We start from the raw sequence: 22,883 nt of genomic DNA, 5'->3' as shown, positions 1-22,883 counted from the left end.
CAAATGTAAAATCAGTCCAGTGGTCTCTGCCTGAATCTGCAAACAGCTTGTTTCAAAGCTGTTGCAAGTATCAACTGCCACATTCATTTCAATGATCTATTAAATTTGAAATCTAAAGATGCAAATATCAGTATCACCATGGTTAAATATTTCAAATACATTCATTTTATATCCACCTAACGTGCTTATTCCACACTCCCAAAGTATCTCCCACATTTTTCTCAGATGTCAAAAGTCTTCTGAACCAAAAAAGCAAAACCTCCTGCTTCCCTCCAAGAACTTCTAATAGTTATGGATTTTCAATAAAACACTAAAAATTAAGACCTATGGGGCAAGGTAAAAAACTGAATTAAGTATGAAAGTGAACAGGGATAACATACTGATTATTATTTACTTTCCTATTTAAATTATATAAACATCTCTTTTTTAATTCATCTGAAGTTTCTGCAAAATCTCATCTGCTGCCCTGGAGGGTCTCACTACAGAAATCCAGTTAAGTGTGCACCACACTGCAAAGAGCCTTGGGTATATGCATACTACGAGTAAGTATTAAAGGAGCTGTCTTGTAATTGGGTACATGTACTAAATCAGTGTTGGCTGCTTGCTGCTGGTCAACATTGCAAACTGGTAGTATCTTCAAATGGTTATTCTCCAGCCATTGTCTTTTTAAACTGGAAAAAAAACCCAGATGTTTAGAAAGTTATTCGGAGGAAAATTATATTAACCTTTGAACAAACAAAATCAACTAGTGTGGCTTCTTCTTCACCAATATATTCTATTATTTTCTTGTTGATCCATGGTCTAATTCGACGTTCCATTAATGTCTGAAAAGGAAAGAGAACACCATTTACGTCAGACTTACCATCATCCTTACTGCCCATCAGTAGTACCCAGAAGCCAGCTACTAACAGTGATGTAGAGGATCTAACACACAAATAGCTAGTGAAAGATCCAACATTATATAAATGTCAGATGAATATTTTAATTCAATTAATACCTGCCCAACACACATGCAGACCAATTTTCTGCAAAAAAAACTTGTTAGAACTGGTTAGAAATCAAAAGCTATTCCTTAGGGACCTGGTGACACAGTAAATTAAATGTCCCTAATTCTCACCTATGGTTTAAATCAAAAGTTTTGTAAGTTTCTAGTGGACTTTTGGTCCTATCATAAAACCATTATATAACTTGCATCATTAGCTGGGGAGAGGCCCAGGAGCTAAAATAAGCAGGCATGGCATGATGCAGAGTAGATGCTATCTGTGGACAGGAAGTACAGCATCAGCTGTCATGTTTGATTCGAGTCAGCACTATTGATCTGACTCATGGTGACAAATGTTTTGTCTTTTAGCGAATACCATGGTGCATCACTTGGCAGATTATGCTCTCCGATCAAAATTAGCTTTATTTTTTTTAAATTAAAGAAACGGTTACTCACTGAATCCACAATAGACCAATCAAGAGGATAAGCAAAGAGCTCTGGTTTGGCCGTGGGAATTTTCTCAATAAGACTCTTAATATGTTTGCGCTTTTCTTCTGTATTGACATTGCCCTTGGAGGAGCCTTTATCTTCTTCACCATAATCTAAGGGGACCAATTTCCTTTTCCGGGGCACATCATCACTGTCTTCATCCTCAAATTTATTGAACACACTGTCCACGGGGAGCTTCTTTCTCTTCACAGCATTGGGCTGGCTCGGACTATTGCAGGCACCTACAAAAAAGGCAGGAGAGAATAATAAAATATTTGCAATTTACTACTGAAGGTAGTTTTGTTTGTCTTCACAGTAAAATTCACACCCCTAAATAAGGAATAGGGATATAAAAATTGTTCTCTAGTGCTCAGAGCAGAGAAAATGGGCGTCAAGACTCTTGTTCTATTCTGGATTGTCACCAGTTTACTGTGCTGCTCTGGGAAAGTCAGCCTCTCTATCCCTTATTTTTCTGGTCTATGTAAAGGGTGTTATGAATAAATGTTTGTAAAGCATTTCAGACCAGAGCCTACTGAAGTCAATGAACAGATTTCAATGGGCTTTTGGTCTGATGCTTAAAATGTCTTTTGTCAGAAGACCTGTAAGTGCAAAGTATTATCAGCTCACTAGCAGAGCACTCTTTAGGAAACCACTCACTTAGCATGCCAAACCTGTTTTCTTCTGCCCAGATTTTAGACAAATTAGCTAATATTTTAAGATACCTGTGAGCAGGAAGAGCATCCTAGGTATTGGCAATTTAGCATATCAAGTTGCTCGGTTTTGCTCCCAAATCTACAATATAATTTGGAAAATTGAATTGCTTCTCAACTTCCTATGTTTCTTCTCTCTCCAAACCCTCAAGGAAAATTTAAATGAAATGCCAACTTGCCCAATTTGAGGCTAAGTCCTATTTTAGGCCTATGCTCCTCTGGCTGTTGCTGATCAGGCGAGTTTTCATGAGGGATGATGATGCCACAGGGAGATTCATCACCAGGGGTGTTAGGGGTGGCATTGCCACTAGCAGATGAAACAGATGGGGCAGAGCTGATGGGTCGTAGGGTTGGTTTAAGGCAAGGCTTCTGTTCCGGTTCCTCCTCCTCTTCCTCTGGTTCTTCCTTTTTTTCCTCTTTTTCTGGCTTTTCCTCTTCTTCCTCCTCAGATTCTGGCTCCTGTTTGATTTGTGGCTGTCGGCGCCTTTCAGCCTCTTGTTCCATCTGCAAATAAACAGCCAATTAGAGAACATAAAAACTTCTCAAAACCAAAATTGTGCTATTTGGGAAAATTCTGATAAAGGACCTACTTAAATGTCCTGCCCTCTACCCCATGAAATGTCCACTGCATAATCTGTTATTAAGGACTAAAATATACACAAACCCTACTACTGTCTTCATAATCAGATAATCCTGGTAAATCCAAATAATCTTTTAAACTCCATTTTATTTGGATTTTTAAAAAAATCCAGATTAACAATTTTATGATACTTACATAAAGACTGGAAACCAAAAAAGCTTTCCATATCTACATTTGGACGAACAAAGCATATATTACCACCAGATCAGCTATAAACCTCTAATTTATTAAATATGTACTCAAACATTTAACTTTGCCTAATGCTATAAAAATATCTATGCATTTTCCTTTGTCAGACATGTTGCTGCTTACCCTCTGGAGTTCTGCATCTGGATCCGGATGTCCTTCTGCCAGAAGGCGCTGCCTGATTTCTTCCAACTCTTCTTTCTCCCTCTTCCTATCTCGTTCATCTCCTTCCATTTCTTTCTCCCTATCTCGCAATCTCTTTTGAAGAGCACTACCCCTGAAGAAGATACAAACTTTGTGTTTAAAAGTTAAGATCTAATGAAAGCCATCTAAGACACAACTGCTTGCATTCATTTTTCCATTAAGTAAAACCACAAGATGTATAAGTGCACCTTGAAAACCCTCTTTTCTCATGATGGGAGATGCTAAAATGTCAACTCCCATTCTATACACAACTCCAAAGAATCAGCATCATCATGCTCAGCAGATAATGAGACATGCCGAGAGACAAGTGCTCTTTCTGAAATCCTGAATGAAAAAATTATAGTTAGAGTGGGATCACTTATAAAGCTAGGAAAAGAATAGTAAGTGCTCTATAGACCTTAGTGAACCTGTACTTGATAAGAACTCCTCCCCATTTTAATTCATCAGTTAAGTTTTTTGGGTATTCCCATAAGAAGGATCCTCACCACCCACTCTTAAAATTTTTCTGAATATAATTCACAGCCCTAGCATAAAGAGCAGAGAAATAAGTTTATATAAAGGTCCACTCTTCCCTTCCTTTCCCAGTTTTGGGACTACTTTGATCTCATGTTCTGCCTCACCCTAATGCAATACCTTCGTCCCTGTTAAAGGAGTGGGAAGGAGAGATGCTCCATGAATCAGTAAGTGTTACCCAGTTCCCTCATTTTTAAGGTATGGACTCCATGAGGTAATCTAGGTTCTTATGATCCCTATCTCCACAGTATTTGAGTGCCAAGTTCCCTGTACACTCATGCCTCTTATTTTCTACCAGTAACGATGACAATTTTATTAAACAACTAGATAACGAGGATTGGATTATACTGCTTGGTTGCTTACTCAAACATACCTGTAATATTTTGGATCATCTCGGTCATCATCATAATCTTCTAAAAATTCTTTTAGCCGTTTGGCTTCTTTTGCCTGTAGCAAGTAGAGACATCAACATTACTGTAAAGGTTTTCTACTCCTTCCTCTCAGACAAAATACATCCAGTTTCATTCTATCCCTGTTTAAACTACTAAATACAGATTCCCCCTGCCAGCAGATGGAGAGCTTTTGGAGTGGCATCACCCCCATCCTCCCATATAAGTGTGTGACAACTCACTAATGTTTGTCCATCTCTGACTGGTAGGATAAATGTCCCTCACTGGCAAGCACTGAAGTTCTCATTATCTAACATCTTGAAGCTTTTTCATATGGTCAATATTCTTGTGTCCTAAATAAGAAAACCACAATAGGGTTCTTCAAATAACCTCGTTAAAAGTCAGTTTAATGGATTTGAAAGTGTCAGTTTAAATGGGCACTATCAGTTCCATTTAGTCTTGAAATTTAGATTTTATAAAACCAAAAGTCTAATCAACATAAATAATTCTAATGAATAATTTTAGCTATAAATACGCCTTTGCAATGTGCTGCAGCATTGAGCTCATCCACGAGCCAAAACGTGACAGAGGAACAGCATCTTAAACCAAAAAAAACCCCAAAACCCTCATTCTGCAGAATCTGAACATGCCAAGCATACCACAGGAGTACATCCAGCAGACTAGATCTGACCAATGTCCTATACATCAGAAAACAGACTACGTTTACACTGAAAACTTGACAGGTATGTTGGTCACAGTTGTAACATTTCATACTGAAGGTGCAATTCTCTGTAAGACAACTAGAGTATTTTGCAACTGCCTGCCTCTCTCCCTGTTTTGCTTCTGCTAGACCCAGGCAAACAAGCTTTATTTTTCCAGGCTCTCTTACCTAACGCTTCTGCTTTAGGTTTTAAAAGCCAACTATGACAATTATGTGGCTAGTTAGCTTTAAGCTAGTGTATACAAAAATCCATGTGTTCTGTTGATATGAGTAGGACAATAAATTACAGTATATTTCACAGTAGCCCTTTATGTGACGAAAATTACAGAATCTGCCTCAGTTCTAATTCAGACAGAAAAAAAATTAAATCCAATTGCAAATAGCAAATCTTACCATTTCCCTTCGTCTTTCTTCTTCCCTCTCAGATTCTTTTTCATATTCTCTAGTTTTCTTCCGTTCTCTGATCTCCCAGTTTTTAAGACGCTGCAATAAAAGTATATGAAATACTCTCCAATCTCATGAGCATTAAAAACAACTAAAAAACAAAACCAGTTTCTACACACTTAGAAATAATTAGGTCAAGATATATAAATTTGCTACTTCTAGTTTAAGCCCTTGGAAGAAATGGTCCAGAAATTCCCCTCCAGACGGATTTAATTTTGTAGAACATTGTGTTCTGAATCGTGTCATCCAGTGCCAAAGGGTTAGATATGGAGTTGGGAAAAAAGTGGACTGTTGTGCAGTAAGACAACCACCAAGAAACACACGATTAAAAAGTCACTGACATCAGAAGTGACTTTCCAAGGTAACTTGAAAGGTTTGAAAAGCAAATCGACTATGAAACTACCTCTTGATAAGCAGCTTCCTTCTCACGCAGTTTCCTTTCCAACTTTCGCCGTTCATAGGCGTCCTCTTCATCTTCTTCTCGGTCCCTTTTCTTGTCCTTTTCTCGCTCACGCTCCCGTTCTCTCTCCCTTTCCCGCTCTCGTTCTCTCTCCCTTTCCCGCTCTCGTTCTCTCTCCCTTTCCCGCTCTCGTTCACGCTCTCTGTCTCTGCTTTTCTCTCTAAGGACAAGGACCAATATAGTTAAGCACACAACCAGATAGCTTATCTCCTCTACCAAACAAGAACAAACAAGTATTGGATGTAATTTCAAACACGTAATACACAGTATTGATACCTTCTCTCAGGGTGGATTTGATTTAAATCATTAGTCAGGAAGACTCGATTTAATCATGGATTTCTACATAAAAGTGCATTCTTGTTGGTTGTTATAACCTTAATACATATTCTTCACAACTCAGAGACAGAGGAGACCCAAACTGGGTCTCATCTACTGCCTACTGCCATTATAGGTTTTCCCTTCTAGTGAGAGAATAGTATGGTAGATCTCAAATCAATGAAGGATACACTCAGAAAGACCTCAAGACTTCTGGAATATACTGCTCAGACAGTTTCACTTTTGTTTCTACTGCCTGTCCCTCCCTTCTCACGTTTATCTCCAGACCTCTTCTCCTTGTCCAGATCTATTCTGCCCCCAACAATCTTCTATTCATTGAACTTTTTGAAACTTTGCACTTTTAGAGAGAGGTAAGGGATTGACTCTGTGTACACAAATATTCAGAGGGACAATTGGGTTGAGGTCTGTTATTTCTCACCTCTATATATTAGTTATTTATTTAAAATCATTTTTGGTGTTAACAAGCATGTTATCTCCGGAGACACGAATCCACAGTTTGAGAACTGCAAAACTAAGCATCTCTGATGGTATCTTCTAGACTGAGCACTGAGTCCCATTGGGTAGATAGAAAGATTAACCTAAATAATCTATACGGAAGCCCCTGCAACCCTATAAAATTGGGTCCCTAATCCATGAACTATTGGAACTCATTTACAAAAAACTTTTCTTAAACAGTACATGAATATATTGTCTCATACTATAGAATTAGAATTTATAATCCTTATTCCATGATGAGATATCTTTGAGCTATAATGTATCTTACTTAAAACTATCTTTAGATCGGATTTTTTTGATAAAATGCTTTTTGAGGAAAAAACCAATTTTAAATTTTTATTTTATTTTTTTTTAAATCATTTATTTTTATCCACCCTGTCTTCTCTGGAGTTATTCCTCTTGTTATTGTACAAAACGATTAGATATAGTGATGGTGTTGATTATGTAAATCTGTATTTAATTTTTGCTGTTTTTTTTAAACCAATTGCTTAGTCAGCCCAACCATAAACACTTGGAATCACTAAGCACATATGGCAGTAGCTAGTATTCAAGGGTCAATGTTCTCTAGTAGTTTTCCACATACATGCCCCAAAGCTATTAGTCCCCTTTATTTTCCAGGCCATCGTTTTACAGTTTAAATAACTCTTAAGGTTTGTGCTACTTGCAGAAATCTCAGTTTGAACTGCAAGCTCAGTCCCTCATTCTTCAGGCTACCAGGAACAGAGGTATGTCAGGTTAATCTTGGTGACAGGGAGAGCAGGTCTTGCTGAGCAGAAGTTGGTTTCTTTTTATTTATTTATATTTATATATGAAACTTTCCCTTATCCTCTTAACAAAGGGTATCACCTTGCTGCAGGACTATTACAGGGAGAGAAAAGGAACACCTCAGGACGGAGGGCAGATGCTCTGTCTGAAGAGGCATAAAGCGATCTTTGGTGGGGATATAGTGGGTGTAATGCAACCAGTTATGAAAAAAAATAACCCTCAAACCCAGTCTGTATGAAAGACTCACATCCAGCTGCCTCACCCAGCCCTATAAGGATTCTTCTTTTCTTTCTCCCTACCCACCACAAAAGCAGAAGACAATAAGAACGCCAGATAGTTGTGCAAGGTATGAAAGATCATCTTTCCATAACCCCCCCCATCCCCCCCCCAAAAAGAAGTCAGACTGGACAACTGCCTTAGGTATGAATACTGCCCCGCTCTATTTTTATATAGGACATAAAAAATAAGTTTACTGCTGGCCTGAAAAGCCTTGTATACAAAGCTTCAATCTTAAATGAATTTAAGGGTATGTTACCACCTACTGAGAGATATTCACATTTATTATCTTTCACATTATTTTTAACCCTCTACTGCCCCATAAGCATTCGAATTCTGACACTCTGTAATACCTCTATCTGGCTCTACCCTCACAAGACAGGGGCCTCAAAAGCATTTAGTCAGTCCCTTAAATTTAGGGTGCAGACACTGAGTGCCAAGGCTAATATATGTACACCTCCTTGAAACAAACACTCTCCCCTCTTCCCATTTGGCTCACAACCTGCATACAGACTTTGCATCACCATGTTTAGCCACTAGCTTCGTTGCAGTTTAGCTCTTTTCATACTGCCGACTGGCTAGGATGACAGGTTGAGCAATAAGGCTTCACCTTTTGTGGGAACGGTCACATGCTTTCTGTGCTTTTGATGTACAAAATAAAAGTTTTTTAAAATCATATTTCCTATTCTACATGGACCTTTTTTTTAACCTAGGATTGAGAGCTGTCTTTTTTCTAAGTGAAAAAAACCAACAATATATTGAACTATATTCACTTGCGTAACTAGAGTTCTATTTCAGCAACTCAAACTTTTATTTACCTTGATCTGCTTCGATCCTTGTTGCGGTCTGAGCTCCTTTCACGGTCTCTGTCACGGTCTCGATCCCGGTCTCTGTCTCGGTCTTTAGTCCGGTCACGATCCCTATCCCGCTCTCGTTCACGCTCCCGTTCTTTCTCCTTCTCTCGTTCACGCTCCCGTTCCCTCTCTCTTTCGCGCTCCCTCCTCTCTCGTTCACGCTCCCGTTCCCTCTCTCTTTCTCTCCGTTCTTTTTCAATTTCCTGTCTCTCTTTCTCTTTTTTGCCTTTCTCCTCCTCCAGTTTCTAAAAACCAACAAGAGAACTTTCACAGTTAATTCCATAATTGCAGGAATCTGATAATCCCGACGCAACACGTAAGGCTGGTAATGGACGTACCAAAACCGCCAGTGATTTAACATTTAATGTATTAAATAGTTTGTTTGGAACTCATAAGTATGAAATCAAAATGCAACAATCACAAGACTAGATTTCGTGCAAAAGCATAGATCTACACAGACCAGCAAACTCCAACCTTGGATGGCAGGGTAGGGCTGGCCTTGGATTGTTGTATAATGACTGGGTGCACATACACCGTGCACTCCCAATCATGGTTCACAGCAGAGCCACAGACTCCATAGGTGCAATGAACCACTTGGGTACAAACAAAATGAACTTTTAGCTAACAAAATTCATTCTGCTCAGCTGGACAAACAGGATTCAGTGGATGCCCATTGGGACAGAGTTGTTTCCCCATGGTCTCAGCAGACCATGTCAACCCTATCTGAAAACTTGGGGTAAAGAAATTCATCCATTTGCACACTGGTGCACATGCCTCAACAGTGAGCAGGGAGCTGGACCCCTCCCGCTTTGCCCTTCCTAAAGAGCTCTAACTCTTCACTGGTAAAAAGTGAATTCTGCTGAACGGAATCCTCAACTTTCCTCCTACATAATGGAAAGATTAAAAAAGGTTGGAAATCACTCATTTGAAATACAGAAACTAAAGGGTTATCTGCTACTGTTTTACTAAAATTGTATACAGTTGCAACGTTTCCATTTAAAAACAGTATCTATAACCAGAACTCCTATAAGACAATAGAAAATACATCAATAGAATGATAGATAAATCCATCCTTGGAAGCAATTGTTGTGTGTTAACTTACAGATGCTGTGCTAGGACATGGATCGCCAACACTGGATTAACTTTGCCTATAAGCTATGTTTCTGGGAGGAAGAGCAAGTACACGGTTCACAAAAATACCAAACAACAAAGACAGACCAAGATTGTCAGCCTGACAGATGCCAGAACCCCACATGGTTTTTACACATACTGAGCAGAAAAAACAGGTTTTATCCCCTTTGGCTCCACGTTTACCACCACTGAAAAGAAATTAAAAACCGAAACAATAAAATGTGCATTTTCTTTTCTTTTTTTTCTTTCTTTAAACAATGCATTTAAGACAACTTTAAAAAGCAATCTTACCTGGTAAATATTCTTCTGTCATGTGCCCATGGACCAGAGAACTGACAAAGGGTTACAGAAATAAAGCTAATTCACAAGAGATCAATATATCCAGCCACCATATCACACTGTATTGATAGTAAAATACAGGCATGCTAGTGTTGGATACATTGAAATCACAAAAGGAAAAGGGGATTAAAAAAATGGTAGAAAACTGATACTATGAAAAAAACAAAACTTAAATTCTACAAAATAGAGGGGTGAAAACTTAGAAACTAAGCGAAATTCTTTTATAGATGTCTTAAAATGTAACAAACTAATACAGTAAGATGTTAGATTATGCTATGTCAACTTTCAAAATCAAACTTACCTCAATTTCATATACTTTTAAAGAAAAGTTTATATACTGAAATAGTTGATACTTACAGATTATTTTAGATGTTCCAATAGAAATTTCTTTGCCTGAATTCCTGGATTTCCCCTCAAGTACTTTGTTCATAGCAAAAATTGTCTCAGAGACATCTTTTCTCTGTACGAGTTTTGGTCTCTTATGACCTATTTTATAAATTTGGTTCCTTAAAAAATCCAGTTAAAAAAAAAAGAACTGGCCTATCTAGTTCATATCAAAACCGCATTTAACCAACTGCTACCAGTGTAAACAAGAGAGTCTGAAGGGATAATGGGATGGAAAAAGCATCATAGATACACTGAAGTAATGAACAGAAAAGGGCAGGTAGAAGAATCAAATCTTACCTTGAGCTCTCTTCAGACTCGTCCGTGCTGTAAATGGACGCCCCCTGCAAGGCTGATACCCTGACAGTCTGTGGTTATTGTTTTATAAACTCATATTAAAAACATGCAAAGGTTCACTGTGCTCATTAGCCAGCTGCTATGGATTCAACAGCCCTTTTAAATCATTCCACCCAATATATGCAATGGCCACTTATAATTAAAGTTGATTTTAAAAGTTAAGAAATCCAAAATATCCCCCCAATAAAATAGATCAAAGGCAGTAAAATGCCTGACAGCTTCTGAAACAGTGAAGCATATTTTAATTTTTTTAAACCACGTGATTTGTATATATTTTGTACCAGTGACTTGATAGGGCCTGGAATTAAACACAACTCTGCTATGTCTCACCATCGACCAGTTTCGTATTTAATTACTGAAATTCACCAGAAGATCTCTTCTGGAATTCTTTTCCTTAGGTTTTCATTCCCAAATTGAGTGGAGAGGAAAATGCAGTATTTACATTGCCAGCAGTGTTCCTTTTGCTTTATGTTGATAAAGTTGTGTGAAAAAGTACCGCCCAACAACTGCACAAGGTAAAGCTGAATAACAGGGGTACACTTCACCTTATTGCACCTTCAACCTTTTCATCAATGTCAACTTCAGGTATTCAGAAAAGTGTTTGCTCAAATTGTGAACACTGGTTAATACTTCAGTGGGTCATGGACCACCTCCACTCTTGCTGGGGAAAATTAATACCGCCTTATAAGCTAAACATTGAAATATATTACATGCACAGTTTGCATTTCACTATCCATTAGTACCACCTTCCAAACCAGAAACATTCATATATGCACTGACATTAACAGAAACTTCTGTAGGTTGGAACCCTGAAGTGGGATTTGCTGTGCACAACATTTCCAAGCCAGTTACCCCTTTGCATATTTTTCTGAGGGGGCATCCATAAATATAATAAAAAACAGAAGCTCATACTTACATCCTATTCCATGTTACTTTCCAAGCTGAGAGTTTCATCTTGCATTAGTCACCATATGATCTCTATCATAATGGTGGGGGTCAATGAATAGATTAGCTTTATGGGAATTTACAATTCTTCCATGCATCTAAATTTTGGTAATTCTGGTAACCACTGACCTATTTTTAATTTTCCCCCACTCAACTTAGAACTATTAAAATAAAAAAGTCTTAAATTTAAAATTAAAGTTTCAGCTCTCCATAAAAAGTTTCCTTGGATTACGTTATAACTGTCTACAGAAACACACTCAAGTGTATGTCTTACATTGCAGCCTGTTTAGTCTTTAGTTATAAATATATCTAACTTAATGTATGTGTAGAAACTTAAGTTGTGTCTATTCATGATAAAGTGAGAAGACTGCAAAGCAATCAATAGCACCTAAAAGTCTTACAAATGCCAAGGACAACTTAACGTGGTGTGTGTCTTTTGCTGGCTTTTAAATAGCTCTCTCTCTCTCCATATATATATATATTACACCTCATTATAAACAGTATTTTAAGTGATATTGTAATGTATTGGTAAATTTTATAAAAGTGGGGTTTTTTGGGATTCTGTAAAAGCCTAATTTTGTATCAAGTGCAAAAACAAGAATACTACCTTGTGTGTGTCTCTGAATTTACTGATCTCTCTTGATATCAGGTCTCTTTTGTCTTCCTCCATTTCTATAGCATTTATATCCTCCTAAAAAACAAGGGGGACAGGAGGAAAAGCATTAAGAGCCATCTGTACATACACAGAAGAACAAGAGAAAAGTTTTTAAGGTTAGAAGTTTTGTACCAGTCTTGTAAGAGATAAATATACCCCTTCTGCAGTACCAAACCTGACAGTCTGATGTTAATGAGTGAATAATCAGATGGACAAGAGTCACAAATCTGGCAACTAGCAGTAAACATAGTCATTGTCAAAGCCTACAATGTAAACGAACCTTGGTGATGAGTGGATAAGGTATCAGTGGGGCCACTGGAAATCTGCGGAAAATCTGCGGAAAAATCCACGGAGATTTTTTTTTTTAAAAATAGATTGCACACTACTCTGAAAAACAATGTTTTGTATGTTTGAACTATAAGCAATATTGTATTGCTGTGATCTTATTTTTTTGACTCAACAAAATTACAGAAGAACCTCGCTAATTCTCCCTTCACTGATCTTTTTCTCAGCAAAGATTTAACAGATGTTGTAGTGAGGTCTCATATTAGTAAGACATCACAGAATTACAAAGCGTACTACGGACATTAGTACACTACAATAATTTCATCATCAAGAAGACTAAACTACACTTGTCAAAATAAGTGACCAATACATTGTGGTGCATAAATCTTGCTTTATTTACTCGCTAATTCGCAAAATTTAGTCATCTGTAATGGATCTCCTGGTAGTTAGTGCGAATTAGCGAGGTTCCCCCATGCTTGAAATTCAAAAACAGATTCCACTCATTCGCCACTCCTCCCACACACCCTCATCTCCCCCACATCATCCATCATTCCTTCATCCAGTGGAACTAGTGAAGGACTCAGCTGCTATCCGCAGCAGTTTTCTTCCCATCCCCTTCAGGGGGACAGAAGCCCCAGAACAAGCAGTTTTTTTTCATATGGCATCTGCCCCCATCTTCCTTTCCCGCCACCCACAGATTCTTCTCTTCCCCCTCCTTAAAAGTCAAAGGAGTGATGAACTAGGATCATCTCCCTGCTGCCACCTGCACCCCCACAGGCCAAAGATGGTAGCCTCCAAGATTCTCGTTTTCCTACCCATCAGGGAGAGAAGACAAAGTGCAATTTCAACCCAACAGCTGCTGTGTCTTTGGCAGAACATATTAATCTGCTCTGCTAGCTCAGACTGGTCTAAAACTAGATCATGCAGAAATAGCAGAGTTCCAAAAAGTACACTTAGCACTCAGTTTTTGCAAGATTATGGTGGCATGGCAATGTGATAGTATAGTCATCTGTCATTATCCATGACCATAAATAGCCACAGCACAATAAACATTTTACAGTCTTTTTTGTTTGCATAAAATACAGCCCACAGCATTAGACAATGACTTCATTCTTAGATTCTCATCCAAAAAGTTTTGCCCCAAAGAAAGGGTGAGGAAGGAAATCTAAATTCTCAACTCAGGACTCCTATACCTCCAGTTATTTTAGACTAAGAATGATATGGGGATGATATACTCCCAGAGGGAGAGGTGTTGCTTCTTACACTGCTCTTTCATACCCCATCAGCAGCTGAAGCTGCATTACTGCCTTGGAATGGGAATTATACAGTAGATTTAAGCAGGTAAAAATCTCAGTCCAACTAGATTCTGATTTCTTGCAACATTGGGTGGAGGTTGAGAGGTGTCAAGAGCCCATTTTCACATGGTTAGAGACTCAATTGCAAAAGGAAAGTGTTAGTTTGCTAATTGTAAATTCTTGGTTTTCCCCTCTTCTCCAGAGTTTATTTTAGTACACTGAAAGGATCACCCATGAAGGAGGTTTGCATCAAAACACTTCTGCCAAACACTAGATTTTTCTTGTATCACAAAGCATAGGAAAGCCAGCTGGTCAAACAGCCACACTAAAACATTTTTATAATAGTAAATTATAGTAAAAATAATAAAATTATAACATGCCTTTCATCCCTGGAGGATCCCAAAGCGTTTCAAAACTATACACATATACCACCACTGAAATGCAGCCACCTCTTGGGTGTAAAGTAGCAACAACCAGCTGACTCATGGCATGCTATCGAACAGTGGGGAGAAGAGGAATTTTTGGCAAAGGACACCAGAGCAAACCACTACGCTTACAAAGTGTTCTGGGATCTTTAGCTGTCAACACAGAAAAGGCAGGACCTTGTTTTTTTAACGTCTCATCTGAAAGACCTATAGACACGCAATAAACTGCACTGAATTCAACATATCTACCTCAGAGGGATGAAAGGCTGAGTCAAACCTGCCAGGATTCAAACCTGTAGTTCCAGGAAGTCTAGGTGCTCAGACCCCCTAAGCCATCCAGAGGGGATGGCATCTAAAACTGACTAGATTTCAATTTAATACATGAAACTGCTGCTGACATCAACGCTTGTCGATTTGTTTTCTCATCAGAAGTTTTGGGTTAAAGTATTTGCACAGGGTTTGCCCATTATATAAAGGTGAGTTGAAGAAAAATCTGTTTTGTCCAAAATCAAAACACATACGTCCTCCTTCTTTTCCTTTTTCTTCTTCCTGGGGTGAGAGTCAGATTCCTGGGAAGGGGCATTGAGCTCGCTGGAATATTCTCGTATTAATACTTCAATGGCCCCTTTAATTAACTGATCTCTTCTCTTTGTTTCCTCATCCAGTGCTTCGTCATCATCATTTGTAGACTCTGGTCTGGAGTTCTAGGGAAAGTGGCAAATTTAGAGAAATCAGCAAACTGTCACACTAAATCCCACTCACGTGAGAGGAAGAATTTTGTCCCAAATGTTCATTTTTTATAATCCTGCTAGTGCCTCCACTGTGTTTACCAAAGTTTAAGAGCAGCTCTCAACTGCATCCTATTGCTCAGACCTCCTCACACTAGCAGTGCCAGAGAGGGACCGCATTCCAGGGTTTTACAAGTGGAACGGCTGTAGACTGCAACAGTAGGATTGTGATAAGACTGACAGGTCAAGGAAGAGACAGAGGGAGCAAATGGAGTATAAACAGCTGTGGCCCTAATGTTGATCTACCATAGCTTCTGATTTCGCTCTCTCAGGAACTGTGGGCCACTTCAGTAGCTCGCCTCTAACCCTTTTTTTTTGGAAGCCCACGAGACTATCATACAATAAAAATGTTTTCCTTTTCTAATTAACTTTAAAGCAGTGAGCTATGGGGAAAGAGCTATTTTAAAGCAACATTTCTAGAAAGAAAATATCCCTACCATACAAGAAGTTTCCTTATTGTTGATCATATATTTATCATCACTTTTTTCTCTTCTCCCAGTGGGGAAGCAGGACTAAGGGAAACTCTGGGAAAAATCTCCTTGCACCAATGTTATACAGAAGTTTATGAATACTTTGGATAAAGAATATCTTGTCCATTTACTGGCCCCTCCCCCCCATTTTGTAAAAAAATGGAATCTCACCTGAGAATCCAGCTGGGTGTCCCATCAAGCGATAGGTGGTAGGTAAAAGAGGGATAGCGGGAGGGAGGGAAGGGTCTGATGGAGCAGCAGCTAAGAATGAGGGGGGAAGAAGGGTTCACTTGGAGCTGAAGGGGCTGCCAGGTCAAGGAGGAGTAGACTGAGAAGAGCTAGAAAGCAGTGACAGGGAGTGGAGCTGAAGAGGTCCAGGGAGAAGAGGTGATCATGAAGAGGAGCTAATTAGATTAAAGTGTTGCTTGGTTTATCTCCCTCATATTAGAAATTAAGTGTTGCAATGTATATTAATACAAAAAAAAAAAAAAAAAATCAAGAAAACGAGTTCTGAGAAGAGCACTGCAACTTTCTGATCTGACAGTGGCCCTTGCATGCCAAGGAAGACATGAAGGGGTTAATAAAAAGGAACTGCAAGCACTTTGATAAACTTGTAATGCATTTACTATAACTCATACTAGTGTTTCAGTGGAGGTAGTATTTCATAACTTCTTACATCAATATTCCTCAGCAATTCACATTTCCTTCAACCACCAATAACGAGAACATACCAGGGTCTAATTTGTCTAGATCATTAGAAAGATGCCAGTCAAAACTATACAAAATCAGGGTGCAGAGCTTTTCTACATGGCGATCAACAGGTTACTAAAAGAATATATCCTAAAAAGAATTAGGAATTTTCACTATATATTAGTGATTAAATTTATTTTCATCAGAAAGCTTCACAATGTCACAACTGACCATCTCTGCCTTCCTACACAAAAAAAACCCCACAAAAATTCACAGAAAGCACAATCCTTCCTGTTCATGTCCTACAGCTGCACTACAGTCTTAAGGTTACTTACAATCCCAGTCGTAAAGCATAGAAATTACAGCTGCTGCCAGAGGGGAAAAGGAAAGCTTTGACAGGAGTGAGTGCTCGAGTCAAACTTTCCTCCCTTAATCTAGGTTAGCAACTAGAGTACTTGTGCCATATGGATTTCACATGGTTAGCACTTTGTTGTTCTGAGCAATAGTCTTGTGACCCCTATATGCTAGACAGACAGTCAAATTATGTTAAAAACCTGAGGTCATATTTATGCCGTGGGTCTGACTGGACAAAAAGTATTCATATTTCCTGCATATTCTGTGTAGCTTTCCGAGCTACTACAAAACGCTGACTGCAAAAGTTTACCAACCTTTTTGTGTTCATTATCTATAAAATGAAATTGAAAAATCTACTTTGGCCAGCTAAAACTATGAACTGTTGTTGCTTCAAGGAGCGAGCGTCCACTGGTACATGCCTTTGCTTGGGGCAATTAGAGAAAAAGTGCAGGTATTTTAAATGAATGAACACGCTCTATTACCCTTGCTAAAGAGAAGCATTAGCAAAAAATGGGCTGCATTAATCTTTGGTATAACTACTAGTTTCAAGCAAGTTACACCCATGATGAATTGGCCCAGTAAATCCAGCACATCAAACTACCCCAGAAAGACAATTAAATAATTAAACTTGAAAATTCAGAATGAGTTAGATGGACAGTGACCCTGGTTTGATCCCCAACAGGTGTTCCGTCAACTCAAAGATGGAGGGGGGGAAAGAATACCCCACATGCTTAATGTTACATCTGCTTGTGATCTGTTCACAGCCTTATAACAGCACAGAAATAAATCTACTTCTTGGTCTTGCATGAGTTTTAAACAATTGTGAAGAGAAACTTAATTCAGCTGCAAGAGAAACTTAATTCAGCTCCCTCAGTCGGCTCATAAATTTTGTAACAAACATTTCTATATGTCACTTTTTAAACAACATCTCAAATCTCTAATTAAACATTAAGTTTCAGAACACGTAAGGTTCAGTATAATACGTATTACTCCTCCTTAGAATGGATATAAACTGAGAATCATAGGTTCAGGCCTGGCTGATATACAGTGATGCATCAATTTAAAGCTGTGATTTTGAACAAATTTAGTGCAACTTTGCATGCAGACACCCTTAAATCAATTTAAACCTAGCTTATAATTGTAAATGTAAATTTGTAAATGTACAAAGGCAAGCTAAACTGACAGTTGTTTGCATTGGTTAAATATGCAAATTTATGTGCAGACAAGCCCTAAGGGTAAAATTCTCAAAAATGCTTAAGTAAATTAGGCTCCCAAGTCCCACAAACTTTCAAATGGGATTTAGGAGCCACAGTCTAGCCAAAGTCATGGAGTGAGTTAAGAGCTGAGACAGGAATAGAAACTAAGAGCCCTGGCTTCCAGATCTATTTAACTACTAGATAACCCTGTCTCCGCCCCTCATTACATAGTGCAGGTCACACATCGCATACCTACCCCATTGGAAGCCCTTTTCTTTGCTTTCCATTCATCTAGCTGAGCTTTTGTCTTGGCATCTACTTTAACTAGCAGCTTCTTCTCTCCAATCTGGAGGTCGTGGAGTAGTCTCAGTGCTCGTAGAGTGGATTCTGGTTCTTTGTACTCACAAAACCCGAAAGCTGGAGGTTGATGATCAAGATGAAAAAGCAAAAAAACCCATGTCTTCAGGTAAATATTTAACAGCTTTTCCCTTACAGATCATTAAGTAAGTTACATATTGGGAGCTTAGAACTAATAGGTTCTCAAACTTTTTAAAAAATATTCCAGAAATATGCATCATAAAAGGGAAAATATTTACTCTGCAAATTTACAAAAACATTTCACTGCATTATTCTGAAAGAATTACAAAATTTAAGATTTTGACCTTGTTCCTTTTTTGTAAAGATTTAACAGGAAAAATTGTCATAAGCAACTCAATTTAAATGCAAAATATTAGAGTTATATTAATTTGTCAGTATATACTTTAAAAGCTGCCTGATAATCAAAATAAATCAATCTGATCAGGATGCCAAAAAGCAACACTTACCTTGAAGTTTTCCAGATGCTCCTTGCACTCTCTTCCAACTCAAAACCAAGCCACACTTCTTGAAGGTAAAATTAAGAAAGGAATGTTATCATTTAATAAATTTAACGGTTGCTCACACAATACATAAGCAAATGTACCATTCTGAGAAAGAATCAAAACAGTAAGGGTTAATTTTGCTAAAACTCTTCTGTATTCCTATTTGGTACTAGCTAAAAGAAACCTATTCTGGTCAAACTGATTGTTTGCTTTAAACACAAATCTAATGAATGTGTCATTACTGCACCATCAGTGCCCAACTTCACCGCTTGTGAATTAATCCCACCATGTTTACAGTGATGACAGAATATTTACATTACACACCAGCTGAGGATGAAGTCTAACAAACCAATCACTACACTTACAGCTAGGAGCTGTCTTATAAGCATATCTGATGCCTTCTCAGAAATGTTGCCCACAAAGACAGTGGTAGTGGGACCGCTGTTTTCATCATTTTCTTTATTCTTTAGGCCTGGGTGCTCTTTTCTGGCTCCCAAGTGCTTTCCAACCATGGACACTGTGGTAGGAACTAAGACCTATGGAGGAAAAACAAGATGTCTGTATCTATTTTATAACTTACCAGAAAATGGTTTAGAGTCTTAAAACAAGGAAGAGTTGGAGATATAAAAGGTGTTTCACTACTAAGTTTCCAGCATAGCATGGTAATTGCAAGCCAATACAGCAGGACAGTAGTTTTAAGATTCTACACAGAATATAATAGATATTGCCTATTAGATTCAGAAGTATGAAATTGTTATTTTAAAATCATTGCTGGAAATGCAAGGCAGAAAGAGGTACATTTGTGCAAATAAATCACTTTTGGATAAGATGTTATGAGTCATCTTTAACTCAGTACCTGCTCCAAAAATGAACAATGAGCCTGCCATCCTTTGATATATTGGTACACCTTAACATCTTATGAGAAACAGATTCTTAACAGTTATAACTGTAAATAGAAGATTAATTCTGGCTCAAAAAACACACTCATAGCATCAAGTACCATGTCCTAATACTTCCAGATTTTACACAGAAACCAATGTTTTACTTTATCAATCCACACCCCTCCTCTACGATAGCCTCTTTTCTTGAATGTGAAGAAGAAATGGTTTGGGAACTGGAGATTATGTAGTTAGGTATGGGGCATTCATGTGTGTGCACATCTTCCAGTCACGTTATAAAGAGGGGTTTAAAAAAAGAAAATTCATTGTGTACATGTGCTTATTTCCTCCTCATCAATTCTTTAAGGCCGGGGCAGAACCTTATTTCTTCCAGGATACTGAATAATGCATTTGTTCTAGCATCTTACTGCTATAAAATACATAATTTAGCATGAGTATATTCCTCTTAGAGACATTAGGTTTTGGACTGATTTCTTCAGCAGATTCCACTTTTGCAAGATTTTAGTAACAGCAGTCCCACTAGTTTAGATGGAAAAACAGCTAGGAAATGGTTTTAATACCTAGAATGAACCCAGATTTTATAGTCAGAAAAACAACCCTACCTGCCAGTAAGAATCCATGTGTATAGATAAAACCACTAAAAGCTGTTTTTCGCTCAAGGTTTCCCTAAGTCCTGAGCATCTTTCCCCTCCCACAGCATTGTAGCCAAAAAGGACTTGTCAGAACTTGCTCAGTAGCTTGTCAGCACTGACTCTTCTGGTCAGTTTTGGTGAGTGCATCACCCAACACTGCTTCTATATGGGCTACGGAATACCTCATGGCACCCCGCAGGCCTATTGATCTGGTAAGCAAGAGATGAGCCAGCCAACCCTGGTGTTTTGCACAGCAGTGCAGAGTATTATCATGAGGCCATCTCTAAATTATTTCATTTGAGATATAAATAAAAGTTGAACTTTCTACTTTCAAACAATAGCTGTTTCAATTTCTTGCAGTTAGCAATTCCAGATATGTCCTTTTAAAACCTTGCCCAAGTCAGAGTTTAATATATCAGTCTAACATTTAACACCAAGCTTTTCCTTTCATGGTTGTGAATGTTAATGAATTGGGGGCAAATTACATATAGAGTAGTTTCAATCAATAAAGCATGTTTTGTGCACATTACTTTGCCTCTACTCCCAGTACTACTTACCGTTGGAGCAGGAGCCATAATGCCCATTGGTACAGGAATCATGGGGGTCCCTGAGGGAGACAGAGAGAATATATCAGTGTTACCCACAAACACTCTAGAATAACAAAAACAGAATACACCTGAGCCAATCACGTATCATTGTATGCGAGGAAAAAGTAGTAACACTGGTATGCTACTGTGCAGACATGCCTGCAAATCAGAGAACAAATTCAGAGCAAATATGAAGTTCACAATGCATAGAATGGACTGTGCTCACTGTATGGATAGCTAGTCAACATTTTCCTATTGTTTCTGTTTATTCAGATCATACCATGGAACACCATGTATACTGCACAACATCCAAATCTTGCACTGAAAACAGAATTAATTTCCTCCTGGACATCTCTGATATTCTTTGTCGTATCTTAGTTCTTTAAAAACATTAATGAATTTATGTTCACAATACCCCTGAACCACAAGACCATTCTCTCTCTTCATGCAGTTCCCTGGCTCATTCACTACACTTTCCAACCTCTCCAACAAACGAGGCCTTACAGACAACAGCCTCATTCCATACTTGATTCATTCCCACAACATCAGTCCTATGCACTCAGTGAGGCAGGGGGTCCAGTGGGGGGGAAAAAAAGTATGTGGTCATATAATTAAAGACGGTATCATAATGCATATGTACAAGAGGGCCAAATTAGGGTTGCATGGACAACTTTAATTCAGGCATTTCCTAATTTGTGAGAGCTTGAGTTTGCAACCTTGATGTTCTTTTAATATAGTACATTACATAAGAAACCTTCAGTTTTTTAAAAACAAAAACTGAAAAACAAAAAACAGTTACTCAGGTGAAACTATATGGATGTTTCTCTCCTTCTTCCCCCCGCCACCCCAAAAATGGGTCACTGGGAACTTTAAACCCGCAGCACCCCACTATTACCTGACCTAATGGAGTAACTGTAAGCAGTAAAAAGGTTGTTATCTCTGATGGCAGGTCCACAGAGAAGAAGGATGGAGACACTTGGCCAGTGAGTGCTAATCGCTAGACAGCAAAGAAGTATGAAGACTCCAGAACAAAGGGTTCAGAATTCAGATTCTATAGGGGACTGTTCTCTAGTGGTTACAGATCCAAGTTCTGCCCATCCTATCCACTCACTCATTTCCCAGATACACTCCCCTCCTCCTCCTATCTTTCTCTTCTTCCTGCTTGCATTTTTGTACCCCCCTGCTCCTGTCCCTATCTTCCCTTCCCAGTTCCTGCTCCATTTCCTCATCTGCTGCTATTTTCCTCCACCCACATTCCATGCCCCTCACCCTCAGCTCCTCCCCACCCCCCACCAAATCCTGCTCCTAACCTCCCTCCCCCAACTGCCCTGCATCTCTTCCCCCACACCCACTCCCATTCCTCACTCCTCTGCATTTAGGTCAGGCTGCTTCCTCCTCCTCCAAACTGCCTGGGCATCAGCAGAGGGAGCACAGAGAGGACAAGAGAGACAGTCTGCTCGCTCTCAGATATAGTGCCTGGCACCACAATGGCCCCCTGCAGCCACAAAGAGCAATTGCATGAAAAGTCTCTCTCAACATCTGAAGCCCTGGGATGGACCATGCGCAGTCTACTCCTGCGGGAATTCTGTGCCCCCAAAATTAAAAATTATGTGCACAATATTTTAAAATTCTGCCTATTTTATTTGTTAAAAACAATATAATCACACCACTTTCATTTATTTTGGTAATTTATTTTAGAATCTCTCTCAGTAAGTACGTCCGCAACAATACAGACAACAAAAAAGATTCAGAAAGAGTTTTGACAAAGATTCCATGCTAGGCATATTAGCACATCTATATGGTGCCACAGAGCAAATGGTAATACTAATATTTCCATGTATATCAAGCACAGAAGACTTTAAGGGTACGTCTACATAGCAAAAAACAAACAAACAAACCACACACACATGGCTGGTCCGTGCCAGCTGACTCTGGCATATGGGGTTCAGGCTGTGGGGCTGTTTCATTACTGTGCAGACTTCCAGGCCCAGGCTGGAGCTGAGCTTTGGGACCCTTCAACCCTGCAGGGTCCTAGAGCCAGGGTTCCAGCCCCAGTCTGGAAGTCTACACAGTGATGAAACAGCTCCACAACCAAAGCCCTGCAAGCCCTAATTGGCTGGCACAAGC

General features: G+C 38.8%; 1 protein-coding gene across 2 annotated transcripts in view; it reads right to left on the bottom strand.

Annotated features, from left to right (window-relative positions):
* RBM25 (RNA binding motif protein 25) overlaps positions 1 to 22,883 on the bottom strand; it is a 41,458-nt gene that overhangs the window by 6,063 nt on the left and 12,512 nt on the right. The window contains exons 3-17 of one of the 2 annotated variants that reach the window (XM_074955596.1): positions 20,727 to 20,776; positions 19,004 to 19,174; positions 18,603 to 18,660; positions 18,035 to 18,195; positions 14,802 to 14,984; positions 12,556 to 12,609; positions 12,228 to 12,311; positions 8,429 to 8,709; positions 5,682 to 5,898; positions 5,228 to 5,317; positions 4,098 to 4,171; positions 3,134 to 3,284; positions 2,361 to 2,685; positions 1,439 to 1,713; positions 726 to 824 (exon numbers count right to left, since the gene is read on the bottom strand). In XM_074955596.1, coding sequence (XP_074811697.1) covers positions 726 to 824; positions 1,439 to 1,713; positions 2,361 to 2,685; positions 3,134 to 3,284; positions 4,098 to 4,171; positions 5,228 to 5,317; positions 5,682 to 5,898; positions 8,429 to 8,709; positions 12,228 to 12,311; positions 12,556 to 12,609; positions 14,802 to 14,984; positions 18,035 to 18,195; positions 18,603 to 18,660; positions 19,004 to 19,174; positions 20,727 to 20,776 — 2,273 coding nt within the window. The remainder of the gene's footprint in view (positions 1 to 725; positions 825 to 1,438; positions 1,714 to 2,360; positions 2,686 to 3,133; positions 3,285 to 4,097; positions 4,172 to 5,227; positions 5,318 to 5,681; positions 5,899 to 8,428; positions 8,710 to 12,227; positions 12,312 to 12,555; positions 12,610 to 14,801; positions 14,985 to 18,034; positions 18,196 to 18,602; positions 18,661 to 19,003; positions 19,175 to 20,726; positions 20,777 to 22,883) is intronic. The other variant, XM_074955598.1, reaches the window with a different exon arrangement.

This window comes from Natator depressus, chromosome 6 (assembly GCF_965152275.1).
Source record: "Natator depressus isolate rNatDep1 chromosome 6, rNatDep2.hap1, whole genome shotgun sequence".
NCBI lineage: Eukaryota > Metazoa > Chordata > Testudines > Cheloniidae > Natator > Natator depressus.
The sequence above is the reverse complement of the archived record's forward strand: the minus strand, read 5'-3'. Positions and strand labels throughout refer to the sequence as shown.